The following is a 16,760-nucleotide window of genomic DNA, read 5'->3' on the forward strand; positions in this document are numbered from 1 at the left end:
TCAGCATCTCTTCCTGCTCACCCACTTCCCTGATGCGGGCAGAACTCCACTGGGCCTTATCACACAGAGCCATCTCACTCTCACTGATGACAAAGCTTTTCCAACTAAAAACTCATCCTTGCCGCCCAATACATGTGCATCTGATATCATCAACTGTAAATCACTTTTAATGACCTGTTTTGGAAAAGGAGGCATGCTTTATACATGCAGGACTTCCACAATCTAGGGCTTACGAGGATACTGACAGGAGTAAGGAGGATCCACTGAGAGACACAGGAGAGTGCGCTGGACAGAGCATCAGACCTGCAGTAGCTGATGGTTGGCCATCCCCGGTGGCTCAGTGGTAAAGAATTTGTCTGCACTGCAGGAGCCGCAGGAGACTCAGGTTCGGTCCCTGGGTGGAGAAGATCCCCTGGAGGAGGGTATGGCATCCCACTCCAGTATTCTTGCTTGGAGAATCCCATGGACAGAGGAGCCTGGCAGGCTGCTGTCCATAGGGTCCCAAAGAGTCAGGACACGAATGAAGTGACTTAGCATGCACTTAGCTTATGGTTACAACTTAATTCTCATCAATGCAAGGACAGAAGATGTTCTCCCAGATAGGTTGCATTCAGTGCTACAGATTAAAGAGTGAGCCTCATGACTAAGCCTTTTCATTGATGGGAAAGTCAATTTAATTATCCCAGAAGGATATACACTCTGGAAATGGCCTCCAGAATCATCAGCCTCAGAGGTTCAAGGCCCTTAGCCATTTAGCTTCCCAATCCCAAACCTGTCTCATCCCCAACATGTCATCTGCCCCAGCCTGGCTCCAGCTCCCCATCCCTGAATGCACCAGTTCATGCCAATGATAGCAGTACCTAAACTGTGCTGACTTCGTAACCAAATCCTCATACTCCATTAGCCCTACTCAGGTGGGCTTGCACTGGGAAGATGAGCACTGGGGGCCCAGGGATGAAGAGGAAAGATGAGTCAAGGGAAACTCCACCCCAGCCCTGTTTCCCCACAAAGCAATGAGCTGGGTTCAAGGGAACTCCAGCTATCACACACCCACCTACCTGTCAGTCAGTTCAGTCACTCAGTCATGTCTGACTCTTTGCAACCCCATGAACCGCAGCTCGCCAGGCCTCCCTGTCCATCACCAACTCCCAGAGTTCACCCAAACCCATGTCCATTGAGTCGGTGATGCCATCCAACCATCGCATCCTCTGTCGCCCCCTTCTCCTCATGTCCTCAATCTTTCCCAGCATTAGGGTCTTTTCAAATGAGTCAGCTCTTTGCATCAGGTGGACAAAGTATTGGAGTTTCAGCTTCAATATCAGGACCTCCAATGAACACCCAGGAAGCATCTCCTTTAGGATGGACTGGTTGGATCTCCTTGCAGTCCAAGGGACTCTCAAGAGTCTTCTCCAACACCACAGTTCAAAAGCATCAATTCTTTGGCAATCAGCTTTCTTCACAGTCCAACTCTCACATCCATACATGACCACGGGAAAAACCATAGCCTTGACTAGATGGACTTTGGTTGGCAAAGTAATGTCTCTGCTTTTTAATATGCTGTCTAGGTTGGTCATAACTTTCCTCCAAAAGAGTAAGCGTCTTTTAATTTCATGGCTGCAGTCACCATCTGCAGTGATTTTGGAGCCCAGAAAAATAAAGTCAGCCACTGTTTCCACTGTTTCCCCATCTATTTGCCATAAAGTGACAGGATTGGATGCCATGATCTTAAGTTTCTGAATGTTGAGCTTTAAAGCAACTTTTTCACCCTTCTCTTTCACTTTCATCAAAAGGCTTTTTTAGTTCCTCTTCACTTTCTGCCATAAGGGTGGTATCATCTGCATATCTGAGGTTATTGATATTTCTCCTGGAAATCTTGATTCTAGCTGGTGCTTCCTCCAGCCCAGTGTTCCTCATGATGTACCCTGCATAGAAGTTAAATAAGCAGGGTGACAATATACAACCTTGACGTATTCCTTTTCCTATTTGGAACCAGTCTGTTGTTCCATGTCCAGTTCTAACTGTTGCTTCCTGACCTGCACACAGGTTTCTCAAGAGGAGGTCAGGTGGTCTAGTATTCCCATCTCTTTCAGAATTTTCCAGTTTACTGTGATCCACACAGTCAAAGACTTTGGCACAGTCAATAAAGCAGAAATAGATATTTTTCTGGAACTCTCTTGCTTTTTCCATGATCCAGCGGATGTTGGCAATTTGATCTCTGGTTCCTCTGCCTTTTCTAAAACCAGCTTGAACATCTGGAAGTTCACGGTTCACATTTTGCTGAAGCCTGGCTTGGAGAATTTTGAGCATTTCTTTACTAGCGTGTGAGATGAGTGCAGTTGTGCGGTAGTCTGAACATTCTTTGGTATTATCTTTCTTTGGGATTGGAATGAAAACTGACCTGTGCTAGACCCTAAACCTCTGCAGACACAGGATGAGGACGCCACATACCCTGACTTCAAGGATCAGACAGTTTAGGAGCAAGCAGGTGGGCAAGCTTCTAAGTGCCACAGTGAAAGTACATATGGGAGCTATGCAATGGCGGCAGGGGTGGAGAGTGGTAAGAACACCCTCTGGGAGAGCCCAGGGATGCATCCTAGAGGAGGCACCAGGCTGCCACGCAAGGTAGAAGCATATAAAGCAGGGTGTCCTCACTGACAGAGGCTTAAGAAGGCCCAGGAGGCAGGGAACTGAGTTCCTTCCTTGAGTCAGGCTGAAGCATGAGGAGAAGAGAAGATTCACTCATCCGCTCGCTTAGGCACTGTGCTAGGAGCTGGGCCCTGTGCACATAAGCACACCTTCCAGCCCAGGAACAGGGGGACACCCACTAAAGAAAGGCCTTCTGGGATAAGCCAAGGAAAGTAGGGCTTCCCACGTGGCACTAGTGGTAAAGAATCTGTCTGCCAATGCAGGAGACAGAAGAGATACAAACTCAGCCCCTGGGTAGGAAAGATCCCCTGGAGGAAAAAAATGGCTACCCACTCCATTATTCTTGCCTGGAGAATTTCATGGACAGAGGAACCTGGCATGTACAGCCTGTAGTCCATGGGGTCGCACAGAGTCAGAGATGACTGAACATCTGACATTATCCTGAAATTGATGAAGTAACACAAAGGAATTCTGACCCAGGGGTGATGACTGGGTGTGACAAGGGCTGCACAGAATTGGATTAAAGAGGAATCAGTCCACAAGCTGGAGGGACAGAGTACAATCAGGCCAGGAGAATCCAAATTACCAAGTGCTCTCTGAGCAGTGACGCCCTGCCTCCCCAGCCCCTCCCAGCCTCACCCTCCATCCTGATCTGGCTGCAGTAGACAGAGTCAGGGGGATAGATGGTGCCTGTCCCAAGAAGCAAGGACCAGAGAAAGAAACAGTCCCGGGCACTGAAGAACTCATGGAGAACAACAGACAGAGAAGGGTCAGGGGGCTACAGACTGCTGAGTGAGGTGTGCTGGCCGCTGCTCAGGAGATACCCCGTCCTGCCTTTAATCAGATGCAATCAAGCTAGAGAACTAGGTTGAGTCCTGGAAGCTAATGGAGGGGAGACACTGGGCTGGATGACCATATTCAGGCAGTGCTTCTGTGGTTGAGTCTGAGCACCCCTATCTGCACACCTGAGGCTCTTGCATTTCACTGGACGTTGACTTCCTCCCTTGCCTCTTGGGGTACCTACTTAAGTGTTCAGGTTGGTTGGCTGGGGATTGGCAGGGCTTGAGTTTCCCAGAAATCAAGGTTGCCATAGTTCTGGGGAGAAAGGATGTTCAAGTGCACATTTTTACCCACAGCCATGGAAACCACACACACTAAGCACCATGGTGTCTCCATGCCAGGACCTAAGAGTGAAAGCCCATCAAGACCCAGTAAAGCTGGCAGTCAGCATGGGCAGGAGCCCAGATTTTTAAGGATCTGTAGCCACCACTGCCAGCTTTTGGATGACATAAGGTGAGTCAAATAGACTCATCCCTGGAGGGCTTCCACAATTTGAGCACAGGAGCTAAATCGCTCTAATACAGTTTGAGTGCCATGACAGAGACCCATCTGTCTCACACGTCCCCCACGGCCTCCAGACAGCCTGCCATGCTGCCCCAAATGCCACCAGTGTACAAATGCTTAACCCTAGGGGTGGAGCTGTGTTCCCTCTTTCTAAATGCACATATCACCAAGTGAGATCATGCATCATGCCCCATTACCTTAGCTTACAGGAAAGTCAGAGTGTTTCCTCTCTGATAAGATGATGGAAATAGAGCATTAGGGCATCAAGTCTAGAAGACTTGAGACAGGGGCAGTGGCACCTCCAAATTCCTTCTATCCAGGCCCATTTGGTTGGGAATATGAACAGGTGACTTCTTTTGAAGCTGTGACTGCATAGTGAGCCCTCTGTCTTTAGTAAGATTAGACGGTTCTGATCCACAGAAGTAGCGAAGTCTTCTAAAGATACTTCTATTAACATTTCCCATTGGACTGAGAAAACAGTCCAATGTAAGATTAGGAGGAGGATGATTCTCATTAATATTGGTGGTATTTTAAGGCGTGGCTTCCAGGGAGCAGCCAAACCTTACCTCCAAAAGCAGTCCTTGGCCCTCCAAGGTCTTGAAGAGAGAAATCCCAATGGAAACCAGGGAGCAGGAAGAGATATCTCAGGAGGGAAAACAGTGGATGAGAAGGGTGCTGAATGTGACCCAACAATTCCATCAGCCTTTCCCTTCTCCCTCATAGGCTATGAGACAAGAGGTGGGATGCATCTGAAAGCAAAACTCTAAGAAAACACCTTTAAGTAAAGATTCTTAGCTAGTGTCTGACTTGAGCTCCTCCATGAAAGAGGGCTGGAATTTAAGTACTGGCAGATGGGTAGAGGGGAGTCAGGGGGCTCTTCAAGAAGAAAATATTTTATTCATGATCTCTAGTCAAAAGAGGCATAGACCACTAAAAAGATTTAAATATCATTTTAAAATTAATACACAAGAAACAACCATCTTGATAATTCTGATGATGGTGCAATAAAGCCAAAATCATTGGTTTGCTTTTGGGAAAAAAAATAGCCAATAAAAAGAAAGTGAAATCTAGGTCTTGAATGTAAAATTCTTTTTAACTCTATAAATCTCTGATTAGCCTCCTTCCCTGTTCCAAATGACAACACATGCTCCCACAAACAAACAAAAACACACAAGAAAGGGAGAAATGAGGATGAAGGAAGGAAGAAAGGGAAGTAGGAAGGAATGGAAGAAGGAAACTTAATACAACAAACTGCAAACTCGATCCCTTCTCTCTCATTGCCTAGCATTTCTGTGAATTTCCTGAGTGATGGCTTGTCTTTTAGCTCTTGGCTGAGAGTCCTGATTCTTAATCCTTCCCATACAGGGTATGGAGGAGAGAATTTTGAGCATTTTGCAGCAGATAAGTGTGCCAAGAAGTGCTGGCAGAGCACTATGAACTGAGATTCTAGGACTGGGTGGGTTCTGTCCTCGCGTGAGGACCAGAGTATGTGAACTCCAGAAACAGGGAGAAGCAGTCGCACACTCCAAAATTGTTCTCCCACATTCTATGTGACATCTAACCATTAGCGATACATTCCTTCAAATTAACATTATCTTTGGTAGGTCTGGAACCACTAGCTCCAGGGCAGGCTGGGGTTATCTGAAACACACTGCCTTTCAAAGGCTTCGTGAAACAGAGTGAAAATCTGTCCCTAGGAGAGCACCTGAAGGTTGGAGAACTCAGAAGCAGAAAGGGTTGGAAAAACAAACATTCAGAACCACAAACCACCAAACACATCCAAACACACAGTCAATCAAGTTAAGGGAATGCATACAGAGTCTCCTCCCTTGATTCCTTTTCTTTCTTTTTTTGATGTGGACCATTTTTAAAGTCTTTATTGAATTTGTTACAACATTGCTTCTGTTTAATGTTTCGGTTTTTTGGCAGCGAGGTGTAGGATCTTAGCTCCCCAGCCAGGGATCAAACTGAACCCCCTGCATTGGAAGGTGAAGTCTTCACCACTAGACCACCAGGGAAGTCCCTCCCCTGATTCTTCATAAGTGTTTATACTACAAGCCCTGCTCCCTCTCCCCTTTGTGCAGTCTCCATGGTCCCATGAGAGAGGGACAGAGCAGGTGACAAGCTGCTACAGAGACCCCAGTCCTCACTCAGCAAACTTTCCTTGAAAAGCAGGCTTTTAATTGGATGGCAAGGGACTCCTCTCACACTCTCACTCTCCACCCCAGCAGGTAAAAGGACAGCGACCTCAGCCCCCAGCCTGACAGGTCTGAGTAGAGATCCCAGATGAAGAGTCTGGGTCCATGCCCACCCACCTGACCCTGCTTCTTTCTTCTCCCGAGAGCCTCCCAAGGTTTTGTTCACCAGCCTGTCCTCAGCAATCAGACTGTCAAAGGCAGAATGAAGAGGAGGTGCTGCAGGGGCCCAGGGCAAGATGACCCTCAATGCCCCAATGGGGCACTAACTTCCCATTACCCACACCCACTTGAGGCTGTTCTGTCCACACCCAAAGCCAGGGGTGCTGCGGTGCCTTCTGTGAAATAGGCAGATGCTTCCTCAGAGCATCTAGCCTGAGCATCAGGCAGAAGCATCTCTGGCTTCATGTGTGGATTGACATGCTAAGTGTTTCCTGACAGCCCTAGAGAGCCTGAATACCTAGCCACGTTCTCAATCTACAGAAGTCTAGCGCAAACTGTACTGATGCAGAAGAAATCACAAATAATGCACTTTAAGGCCAGAACTTCAATATTTTTGAAGGGGTTCATTTCTCCTCCTTTCCAACTTTGATATACATACTTACTTAACAAGGGTCAGGGGAGGGTTAATTGAATTAATATATGTAAAGTGCTCGGGGTTTAAAGAGAATACACAATATAAATGGAAGTGTCACTAAAAAGGTTAATCTAATTTACATGTAACACTTTCAGTTCATGGTGTTAATGAACTATATCCTTTTAGAGGGTGATTAATTTATAGAAATGTGATTATTTTTCCTAATGCTCTATATGGGTCAGTTTCTTCTCTTACTGTATCTAACTTTATAGGAGAATTCAGCATTTTATAAATTAAAATAATAAATCATATACCCCGATAATGGTTATATTTCATTAATTACAAGGAGACATGCATTAGATTAACATTTATCTGTTTTAATTAATTTGCTGCAATGCAGTTATCCATGCAAATTGGAAAACTTGACATCATGTTAACAGTTTTGACTGGTTCTACCCTGAAAATTTATGGGCCTGAAACTGCTGCACAACCACAGTGACCGCCCGCTGTGCTCCATGTGCAGACTAAACATGAAAGAATGAGGAAGAGCCTTAACGCGAAATTCAGACTTCTGAAAATATGACTAATTGAACTGATAAGACAGTATAAAGGCGGAAAGATGTAGGGCTTTGTTTGAGGGGAGTTTGAGCCCTGAAGTCTCAGTTTCTTAAATCTGATCACCTCATTTGCTTAGACACGTTATCCTTCCAAAGGGCATTCAGAGCCCTTAGCAAGCGGATACTCAGAACTTTCTTGAGTAGAGAAAGGAGATGCCATAGTGTCCTTTGGCACAGGAAGAAGCAGATATCAGAGGGCTGAGTGATGTGTCCTGAGCCTCACACTGATCAGTGAATCCAAGTCAGGAGACTGGGAGAAGATGCCTTTCCTACCTTCTCCACAATGATTTCCTTGTCACACTTACTTGGAAGACTGCAGATTTGTTTAACTCTATAATACTACAGACAGCATGGAAATGCAAAGTGGCAGAAGTCACCAAAAATGAGGTGTTGTGGGCTTTTTTTAAAAAAACAGCAAAACTTAAGTTAAATTTCAGCCAATTAAGCATTTTTAGAAGCAATGAGAGTAGCGTTCACAGGCTTTCTCAGTGAGAATTCCAACAGCATCTGTCGCACCTGATTCCCTCACACATCTTGGTGTGGTTAGAGTTCTCCTGATCATCTGTAGAACAGAGTGTTTTCAGTACCATGTGGAAAACAGCTAGCGGGAGCTGCTCTATATATAGTACAGGGAGCTCAGCTCAGTGCTCAATGATGACCTAGAGGGCTGGGATGAACATATTCCATGTTCACTCACCAATGTGTAAAATGGGTACTTGTGAAAAAGGCAACTGATATGTGTAAAATCCAGCCATGACAGCAGAAGGAAGGGTGGCTTTAGGAGCGGTCAGGTTACCTGCTCCTCCATCTACACCATCTCTCCCACCCTTGCCATACCTACCTCCTCATTCTGCCGAGTCCAGGCTTCAGGTATATCTGATTCACTTGAAAATGTCTGTGGTAGCTTTCTTTGACCCTGGCTGTTTAAAAAAAAAGGAGTCAGAGGAAGACCATGACGAACCCAAATGAACGACGGCTGGGAGGCCTTCCGGGCCCAAGAGACCCGGCCAATGGACCACGCAATGCAGACAGCTGCCTTCTCTGCTTGAGGCCAAGCATGATGGGGGTGGATGGGGAAGATGGAGGAAGGCCTCCAGCTGCCCGGGTGAGAAGAGAGAGGTTATGCTCACTCTTGATGGGGAAGTCAATCAGAGAGTGAGGCTTCCAGGAAAACCAATTCTTTCAGCAACTTTGTAGTGAAACCCAAATGCTCTCGGACTGTGAGGAGATGCCTTCCCGGACAGCAGAGCCTCTCTGGCCCCACTCAGAGCTTTCCTCAGACTGAAGACACATCACACTGCTAGGTACGCTCACGTGACATGGGAAGTCCATGTCTGCCGCACTGTTCTGGGTTCACATCTCAGTCCCATGACCACTAACCTGTGGGACCTCGGGCAAGTTACTTCCCTTCTCTAAGTCTCAGTTTTCTCCCCTGTAAATACAGGATAGTAATTTGAACTACATCATCAGTAGATCAATCCAATTGGGGTTAAAATAAAACCAACTGTCACATGCGAAGTGCTTAAAATAGTGCCTGGCACAGGGAATCCATTCAATAAACACTCCTTCCTTTATTAGCTCTGTAATCTCTGTGCAGAAATATATTTTTCCATGGCTGGGCTTCCTCCTCGCTCCTGCCAATGCAGCAACATGGGCATTCTTACTTTGCATCTGCATGTCCTACCCCCCAACCCCATATTCTGACAAATGCCTACTCACCCATTAAGACCTCTTTCATGTACTCCATAAATCTTTCCTAGTTTCTCCTATCCTTGCCAATTTGTCTTTCCTGAAAGACTTTTTCAAGGTCTTTCATGCACAGTCTGACCTCTCCCAGAAGCTATAGAGTTCTTCAATAGTTTGTGTCATGTGTGATGTTTGCCCTAGACAGAGTGTGAGCTCTCTGACATCTGAAACTTGCTTTATCTTTTTGTCCCCCTCACAGAATAACAGGAGACTGAGAAATGGCTAGCTATTGGCTGATATGGCTAAAATGGGGCCCAGTGCATGCCTGGGTTGGTCTCACTCTCCCAGGCATTCTCCTTTGGTCACTGCCCTCTTCTGCCTTCTGCCTATTGCTCCCTGATGGAATGGTATGGATGAATGTCAGTGCTCTCCCAAAATTCACCTGTTGAAACCCCTACCCCTCAATGTGATGGTATTAGAAGAGAGTTTCTTTGGGAGACCCTCTCCTTAAAACCCAAATCCTAGCATACTAGGATTAGAAGAGGTCTTGAGGGTGGGGCCCTCATGAATGGGATTAGTGCCCTTATAAGAGTCATGGGAAAACTTGCTTCCTCTCTCTGCATTCCACACATCAGACACAATGACAAGTTGGCACTTTGCAACCCAGAAGAGAACTCTCACCAGAACCCAATCATGCCAGCACCCTGATCTTGGACTTCCTTCCTTCAGAACCATAGAAATCAATTTCTGTTGTTTATAAGCCACCCAATCTATTGTATTTTATTTTACAGGAGCTCCAGCTGACTAAGGTAGCAAACTTCTGTCCTATTCAGTGCCTGTGTCTTCAGTTCAGCATGCTTTCCCCAGCTCAGTCTTATCATGATCCATCCACAAACCCACCATTCCAATTTCCACAGGCTCCAATTAGTGGTGGGATAAATAATAAATTATAAAATAATAATCTGTCTCAAACTGTCATTTGGTTATCACAGCTTCAGTTACCCCTTTCCACATAAACATGCATCATCCCAGAAATTGTCAATGTCTTAAACAAACAAACAAACAAAGAATGCTTCTCTGTTCCCTGGGACAGCAAGGCTGGGAGGAAAATATTGATTGGTCAGGGGACTTCTCTTAACAACCCAAATCACACCAGAGACCAGAATCTCATACCTTCAGCACTGGCATTGAGAGACGTTTATTTACTTAGATAACATACATTGCCGAGTCCTTCCTCAGAGCTCACCCTGCATTAGGTGCCAGGGCTTTAGAGATTGATGAGATGAGATATGGGTCCCAGCCTTAAAGGCGTTCACAGAGTAATATTTTCACAATTCAAGTCAAATGTCTCTGTGTACATGTATTTATATATCACTATGTCCACATATATGGACAGAGACAGAGAAAACAGAGTTTGCATGGAGGGAAGGCATGAACAAAGCTACTGAACTGCCAAGAGGTCAGTTAGAAAGGGAGAATTTCAGATGCTAAAACCCAGTGTTTAAATGATCAGAAATTATAGTCACTGTATATTTAATGCTGTTTACATGCCATGAACTGCACTAAGTGATTTCTAAATACTATCCTGCCAACTACTTGGCAAGGCAGATCTTTGTATCCCCATTTTATAGATAAAGAAACTGAGGTTCAAAGGAATTAACTGATTTGCCCAAGATTATCTAACTGGGAAGGGGTAGGGTCAGGATTAGAACTCAGGTTTCTCTGGTTACTAAGCCCAAGTTTTCCTTCGTAGAGGACAGGAGAAAAATGAAAATATTCAAAATGTCTGTGAAACAATACCACTGCAACTGCAAACAGGTGGATTCACTAAGCCAATCACTGCTGATTGTTCAGCTGATATTCCAGAGGCCAGGCAGAAGGATAACCTTGGAGATTCAGGGAGAATTAGGATGAGATGCCAGCTCTCAGGGCTTACAGGGTGGTGATGGACCAGACAAGGAGCACAGATACTCCAGAGGGAGAGCCGCAGCCTGGGGGACCAGACTGGGGGACCAGTCAGGGGAGGCTCCCAGGGGAGACCATGTCCATCCTTGGCCATGTCTTGAGTCACAGAAGGAATCAGGATGAGGAAGGTGACCTTACAGCCCAAAGACATAGTCCAAAGGGCCCAGGGCAGGAATGAGCACATCCTGGCCCAAGAACCACAGGCGCTCTGGGATGAGTGCAGGTCAGCATGTGCCCCCTGATGCACTGCTGGGGACGTTTGTCCCTGTGCTTCAGTTGTTGGGGAAACTACCGTCACATGGCTAGAAGTCACATGATACGTTCCCAGAGATGATACAGGACAATTCACCATAAAAATCTCATACCACTTTCTCCCCTGTAGGAGGTTCTGCAGGTGCACTTTGGAATAGACAGGGATGGTTTCTGAATCTGTGAGAGGGAGGGTGAGGCTGCTGCTCGAAGCAGGTTTCTATGGATAAGAATAAGGCCCAATCCCTTCCCCTCTTGACAGGCCCCTCGAGACAATAGCCTTGGACTCTCCTGCTGTGAACAGGCCCACAGGGCTCCTGGGGATCTCAGAGATATAGTCAGCTTCCTCATGGTCGCCAGATCTGCCTTTAAACCCAAAGGGGAGAACAGGTGATGAACAGTCAGGGGGCACTGGGCATGACGAGCCTTCTCATTCCCACCCCAGTGTCACAACCTTCACTGGTGGTCCTGGCAAGTCATTTGCCCTCTTTCAGACTTAGTTTCTTCTCTGTGAAGTGGACTACCAACATCAGCCCTGCGTGGCTCATAAATATGAGACAGTCCAGGTAAAGAGATTAGCAGAGTGCCTGTTACACTAAGGAGAGGTTCCACAAACTGCAATTACTGCAATTATATGACTCTTCAGAGAAAGCAATGGCAAGCCACTCTAGTACTCTTGCCTAGAAAATCCCACGGATGGAGGAGCCTGGTAGGCTGCAGGCTGTGGGGTCGCTAAGGGTCGGACACAACTGAGCGACTTCACTTTCACTTTTCACTTTCACACATTGGAGAAGGAAATGGCAACCCACTCCAGTGTTCTTGCCTGGAGAATCCCAGGGATGGGGGAGCCTGGTGGGCTTCCGTCTGTGGGGTCACACAGAGTCGGACACGACCGAAGTGACTTAGCAGCAGCAGCATATGACTCTTGCTACAATTCTGCTCTGTCCTCTCCCCTCATGCTGCATTTGTAAGCCCCTTCCCACCCCCATCTCCCTTGTCTGCGTCCCCATCGTACGGTACTACACTTGGTACAAACTCAGGCTGCTGTCATTCTCTTAAAGTTTTCACATAAAAATCTTGTCTCTTCAACCAGATCAAAGCTCACAAAGCAAGGCAGTAGTGAGATGGGAATGGGGGTGGTCTTATATTTTCTAAGAACCCTCCAAAGCACTGAGCCAGGCTCTGGAAATATAGGCAGACACAACATCAGTTATTACTGATGGTCTATACTCAAGTATGGGTTTCCCTGGTAGCTCAGCTTGTAAAGAATCTTCCTGTAATGCAGGAGACCCTGGTTCAATTCCTGAGTTGGGAAGATCCCCTGGACAAGGGATAGGCTACCCTCTCCAGAATTCTTAGGATTCCCTGGTAGCTCAGATGATAAAGAATCCACCTGAAATGCAGGAGACCCCTGGGTTAGGAAGATTCCCTGGACGAGGGCATGGCAACACACTCCAGTATTCTTGGAGAATGAGAAATAGCCTTCTATTTTTTTGAGAATCCCCATGGACAGAGGAGCCTGGTGGGCTTCAGTCCATGGGGTCACAGAGTCAGACACAACTGAGCAACTAAGCAAAGCACATCCTCAAGTATTGTTCTGAACAATCAATGCCTGGATGTTGAGAACTGAAAAGGGTTTGCATACCAGACCCATGAGACCTGAGACCACTGATATAACACCAAATTTGACTCAAATCTTAAGATGTTTATTGTATTGTCTTTTTTCCCTGGATAAGATATGTCTTTCTCCGCCCCAGAAGCTCCTTGGGTCCACAATGCCCTCTCAGCTTTGCATAGGATCTGGTTGTTTCAAGGCGTCCTGGAAGTGTTTGCCTATTTTGAATAGCCAAGATACAGAAAAGTAAAAGGAAGGGGTTATAATAGCTCCCTGGCCACGGTATTATTTCTGAAGCCGGGAATATGTTTGCACTGAAATTGCAGAGATCCTGCAAAAACGGTTCTCGGGGCTTAGCTGCTCGATTTGCTACAGGGAAGAAGCAAGAAACACAAAGGCAGAACCAGCTGTGCGCCTCAAACACAACATCATACAGGAGCCCACGCCAGGAAGATGTGCTTCCAGACAGTTGTCCAGAGGGTGTATTCAAGTCTGCCAGGAAGCCTGACACCCCACTCCCAATCTTCCTCTACACATGAATTTGGAACTGTATGGGAAAAGAAGGGTATTTTTCATTCAATCTTCTTCACATGCCTCTCTGACTTTTCTCTTTAGTAATATGGGAACAATAACAACATGAACGTTAGAAACTGCAAAGTCAGTGGCAGGATGCATCATATACAAAACATAACTTTCAGTGTCTCAAACATTCTTCAGAGATGATTTGAAATTTGGAAACATAAAATGCATGTACGTTGTGATAAGGAAAGTCAGCCCTGTACTTCCCAACTGAAGTGTCATAGTAAATGTCTCTGTTTTGATCAAGTATTACACATTTATCTTAAAAAAAAAAAAAAAATTGAGCTAACAACGCCCTTTGCAGCCCCCCAGTGGTAGGAGAGAGAAAGAAGGAAGACGGGGGACTCAGAAAGCAGCTCACACTCAAGAGACCAATCAACTTTTTACTCCAGAAAGACAAATGGCTTGTTTTCGGCACGAAACGAATATGTTCTAAGTGGGGAAGATGAAAAGTGTTGGTTGAAATGCACATAATTATTAATATGAGCGAGCATAAATCATTGAAAGCCTAGATTTCTTTTTATCTTTTCAATCTTTCTCTTTTATCTGTACCATTTTCCATTCTTACGTGGGAACCCCGCGATGCATTAGCATACTAGGTCTTCTTCTCAAACAAGTTTTCCCTTCTTTCTTCACTTGCTGTGAGGCCCCCTGTTTGCAGACATCTGCTCATACATACACAATTTGCCCTGCTATAAAGTGACGAAAAAATTAAATAGATATCACTCGCCTGTTTAACAAAGTTTTTTATATTAGGGAAGGAGAGCAAAAGCTTTGGCACTTCATTAATTCCGTTTTCACAAAAACAACAGTCTCTCGGGGTGATAGGCGACTTCTTCACACATTCCTTTACCTTTGCCACATGCTTGAGAAATTTTCATCATCAGTTTTCCGCTGTCTTCCGCCAAAAGAAACTACTTCTCAAGGATGGGGGTGGCGGGATGGGATGAAAAGAAATAGGATGCCTGCTTGTAAAATCATGTCACCAAAAACCATGTCACCACAAAACTAAAAGGTTACAGGATGAACAGAAACTCTACTATTCTCAATTGTATCACTCTCAAGTTGCGAGAGAGGCATTTCCGAGGTTCTCAGGAGGCGAACTGTCTGCCTCGTACTCTCCCCACCCTCCAAGGATAATTAAACACAGAAAACATTCCCTCCTGAGCCAAGTGGAAGCTCCCAGTGCAAAACCAGCTTGCAAATCAGATTGCCTCTAACAGGGCGTCTCTTTATCTTCTGGAGCAAACTCCTCCTTCCTCTGACAATGGTCAATGACCACTGTCCTCCCCGAGCTGGTAACGGGCAAATTTGACCACAACCATTAAACCAAGCGCACGCATTCCCAGTTAAAACGCAGAGAATCAACAAGTTAGCACAAAACTGGGCGCCGCAGCCCAGAACCGCCTCTCTGGCGCCCACCGCCGCCCACCCCTCGCTCTGCTCCTCCCTTGCCTCTCCCACCAACGTCCAGCAAGCACGTGAGCTTCCGTTTTCAGCTCACCCTCCGGTCGCCCGCACCCCAGCGCTCCTCCCCGCACTCCAAGGCAGCAAATTCCGGGGTTCGCCAGCCCACAGCCTCTCGACCGCGCCAGGCGTTCTCCCGGATCCTGCTTCCTCCGAGGCGCGAGGAACCGAGAGGTCAAAACTCCAAGCGAACCAGAGTAGCGGGGAGGGAGGTCACCGGGTTCTGCGCTCGGGTGCCGAAGCACAGTCGCAGAGGCTGTGGGGAACATCACATCCCGCACTTCTCCTGGACTCGGCGACCCACCCCGAGGGCGCGCGTTCCCTGGGGAGCCAGAGCCGCCCTGGGGGAGCCTGACACCAGCCAAGGGGAGCCTTCTCTGGAGCCCACAAGTTTCCACCCCATCCCCGAGCTGGGAGACGAGCCCTGCTCTCTCCTTAGAGGCGCCGCCGCTGATTCCTCCCTCTGGGCTGGAGCAGACAACTGCCTCTCCGCGCCGCACCAGCGCCCTGCTCAAGCCGTCCCCCGGCCGGAGCCCGCGACTCAGCCACTACGCCCCCACCCCGGGGCACACAGCCCCCAAACTTATCCCGACTCCCCAGACCTTGCCTTCCCCAGGGTCCCTAAGCCCCGCCCAGGGGTTGGGTCGGCGTCCGCAGGTGAAATCTATCCAGCCCACCGCGCAGGGCGCTCACTTCGGGCAACCTGGGCGCACGGGCGCCGGGAAGCTGCGGCAAGGAAGGGTGTGCAAACCCAGCGTGAGCCCGGGTGCCCGCTGCTTACACTCTCAAGCCCGCCCTGCTTCCCTCCTCGAAGACGAAGAAAGTTCCCCAGCACCCACCTTTAGCCGCGAGGAGGCGGCGCCGCCCGCTGTCCCCGCCGCCGCTGCCGCTCCCCACGCCCAGCGCCAGCAGGAGCGGCACCCAGCACAGCCCCGCGGTCAGCATCCTCGCCGCCGCCGCCGCCGCCGCCTACTGCCCGCCCCGACTCTCCCCTCGCGGTGCGCGCCGGGCCGCGCTTCGGGAGCCGCCGCGCTCGGTCTCCGGTGTCCGCCGCCGCGCCGCCCGCCCGCCGGCAGCAGCCGCGCTCACTGGCACGGACCCGGAGCGGCTCCGGCGCTCACCCCGGGACGGCCCGTGACGTCACGGGCGGGGGAGGCGGCTCCTGCATATTCATGAGGCGCGGACACCGGCGGCGGCAGTGCGCTCGCGGCTCTGCGGCCCCGGCCCCCAACTTTCCCCGCCGTCCTCGAGCTCTCGGGGCGCTCCTGCTCCAGCTTTCCTGCGCCAGGCAGGACTCGGCTCCCAGAGGGCCGGGTGGGCGGCTGCGGGGAGCCCTCTGGCCGCGCACCCTTCTCGCTCCGGCTCGCAAATAACTGCCTCGAGGGATGACTGGCACCCTCAGAAGTGGTTCCCCGGAGCCTGAGCGTCGCCGCGGGGACTCAGGGCGCCGGGCCCCGCCACGCCCTTGGAGCTGACATCGCCGAGAGGCGCGGGGGCGTTGCTGCCAGTCCTGCCCTTGCCCGGGACTCTGGACGTTCTCTGCCGCCTGGTCTGGGGAGGGCGCCCGGCCCACGCTAGAGTGCGAGAGCTCGCGCTGGTCGGAGTTGCCGAGCCGTGTGCATCACCGCCGACCGGAAGGGCAGTGGCCGGAGTCCGCACCATCTTGGAGAGGCAGGGACAGCCAAGGCTCCCGGAGGCTGATGGACCAGATCACAGAAGGCAGAATTGGGGCGCTGGGCCTGCCGAGGCTACAGTGGGACAGAAACTTCGCTGCAGTATGGTGCCCAGGCAAGAAGTTACACCTTTCACTCCACGTGTCT

At 48.7% G+C, this 16,760-nt stretch overlaps 1 protein-coding gene across 1 annotated transcript in view; it reads right to left on the minus strand.

The window, feature by feature from the left end:
• Positions 1–15,950, minus strand: part of CLSTN2 (calsyntenin 2) — a 721,779-nt gene extending 705,829 nt beyond the window's left edge. The window contains exon 1 of the mRNA XM_088840256.1: positions 15,780–15,950. Coding sequence (XP_088696382.1) covers positions 15,780–15,885 — 106 coding nt within the window. The 5' untranslated portion in view covers positions 15,886–15,950. The remainder of the gene's footprint in view (positions 1–15,779) is intronic.
• Positions 15,951–16,760: the final 810 nt, after the last annotated feature.

The sequence above is a fragment of the Moschus berezovskii genome, chromosome 1, assembly GCF_049115385.1.
Source record: "Moschus berezovskii isolate FMDL1 chromosome 1, NW_MosBer_1.0, whole genome shotgun sequence".
NCBI lineage: Eukaryota > Metazoa > Chordata > Mammalia > Artiodactyla > Moschidae > Moschus > Moschus berezovskii.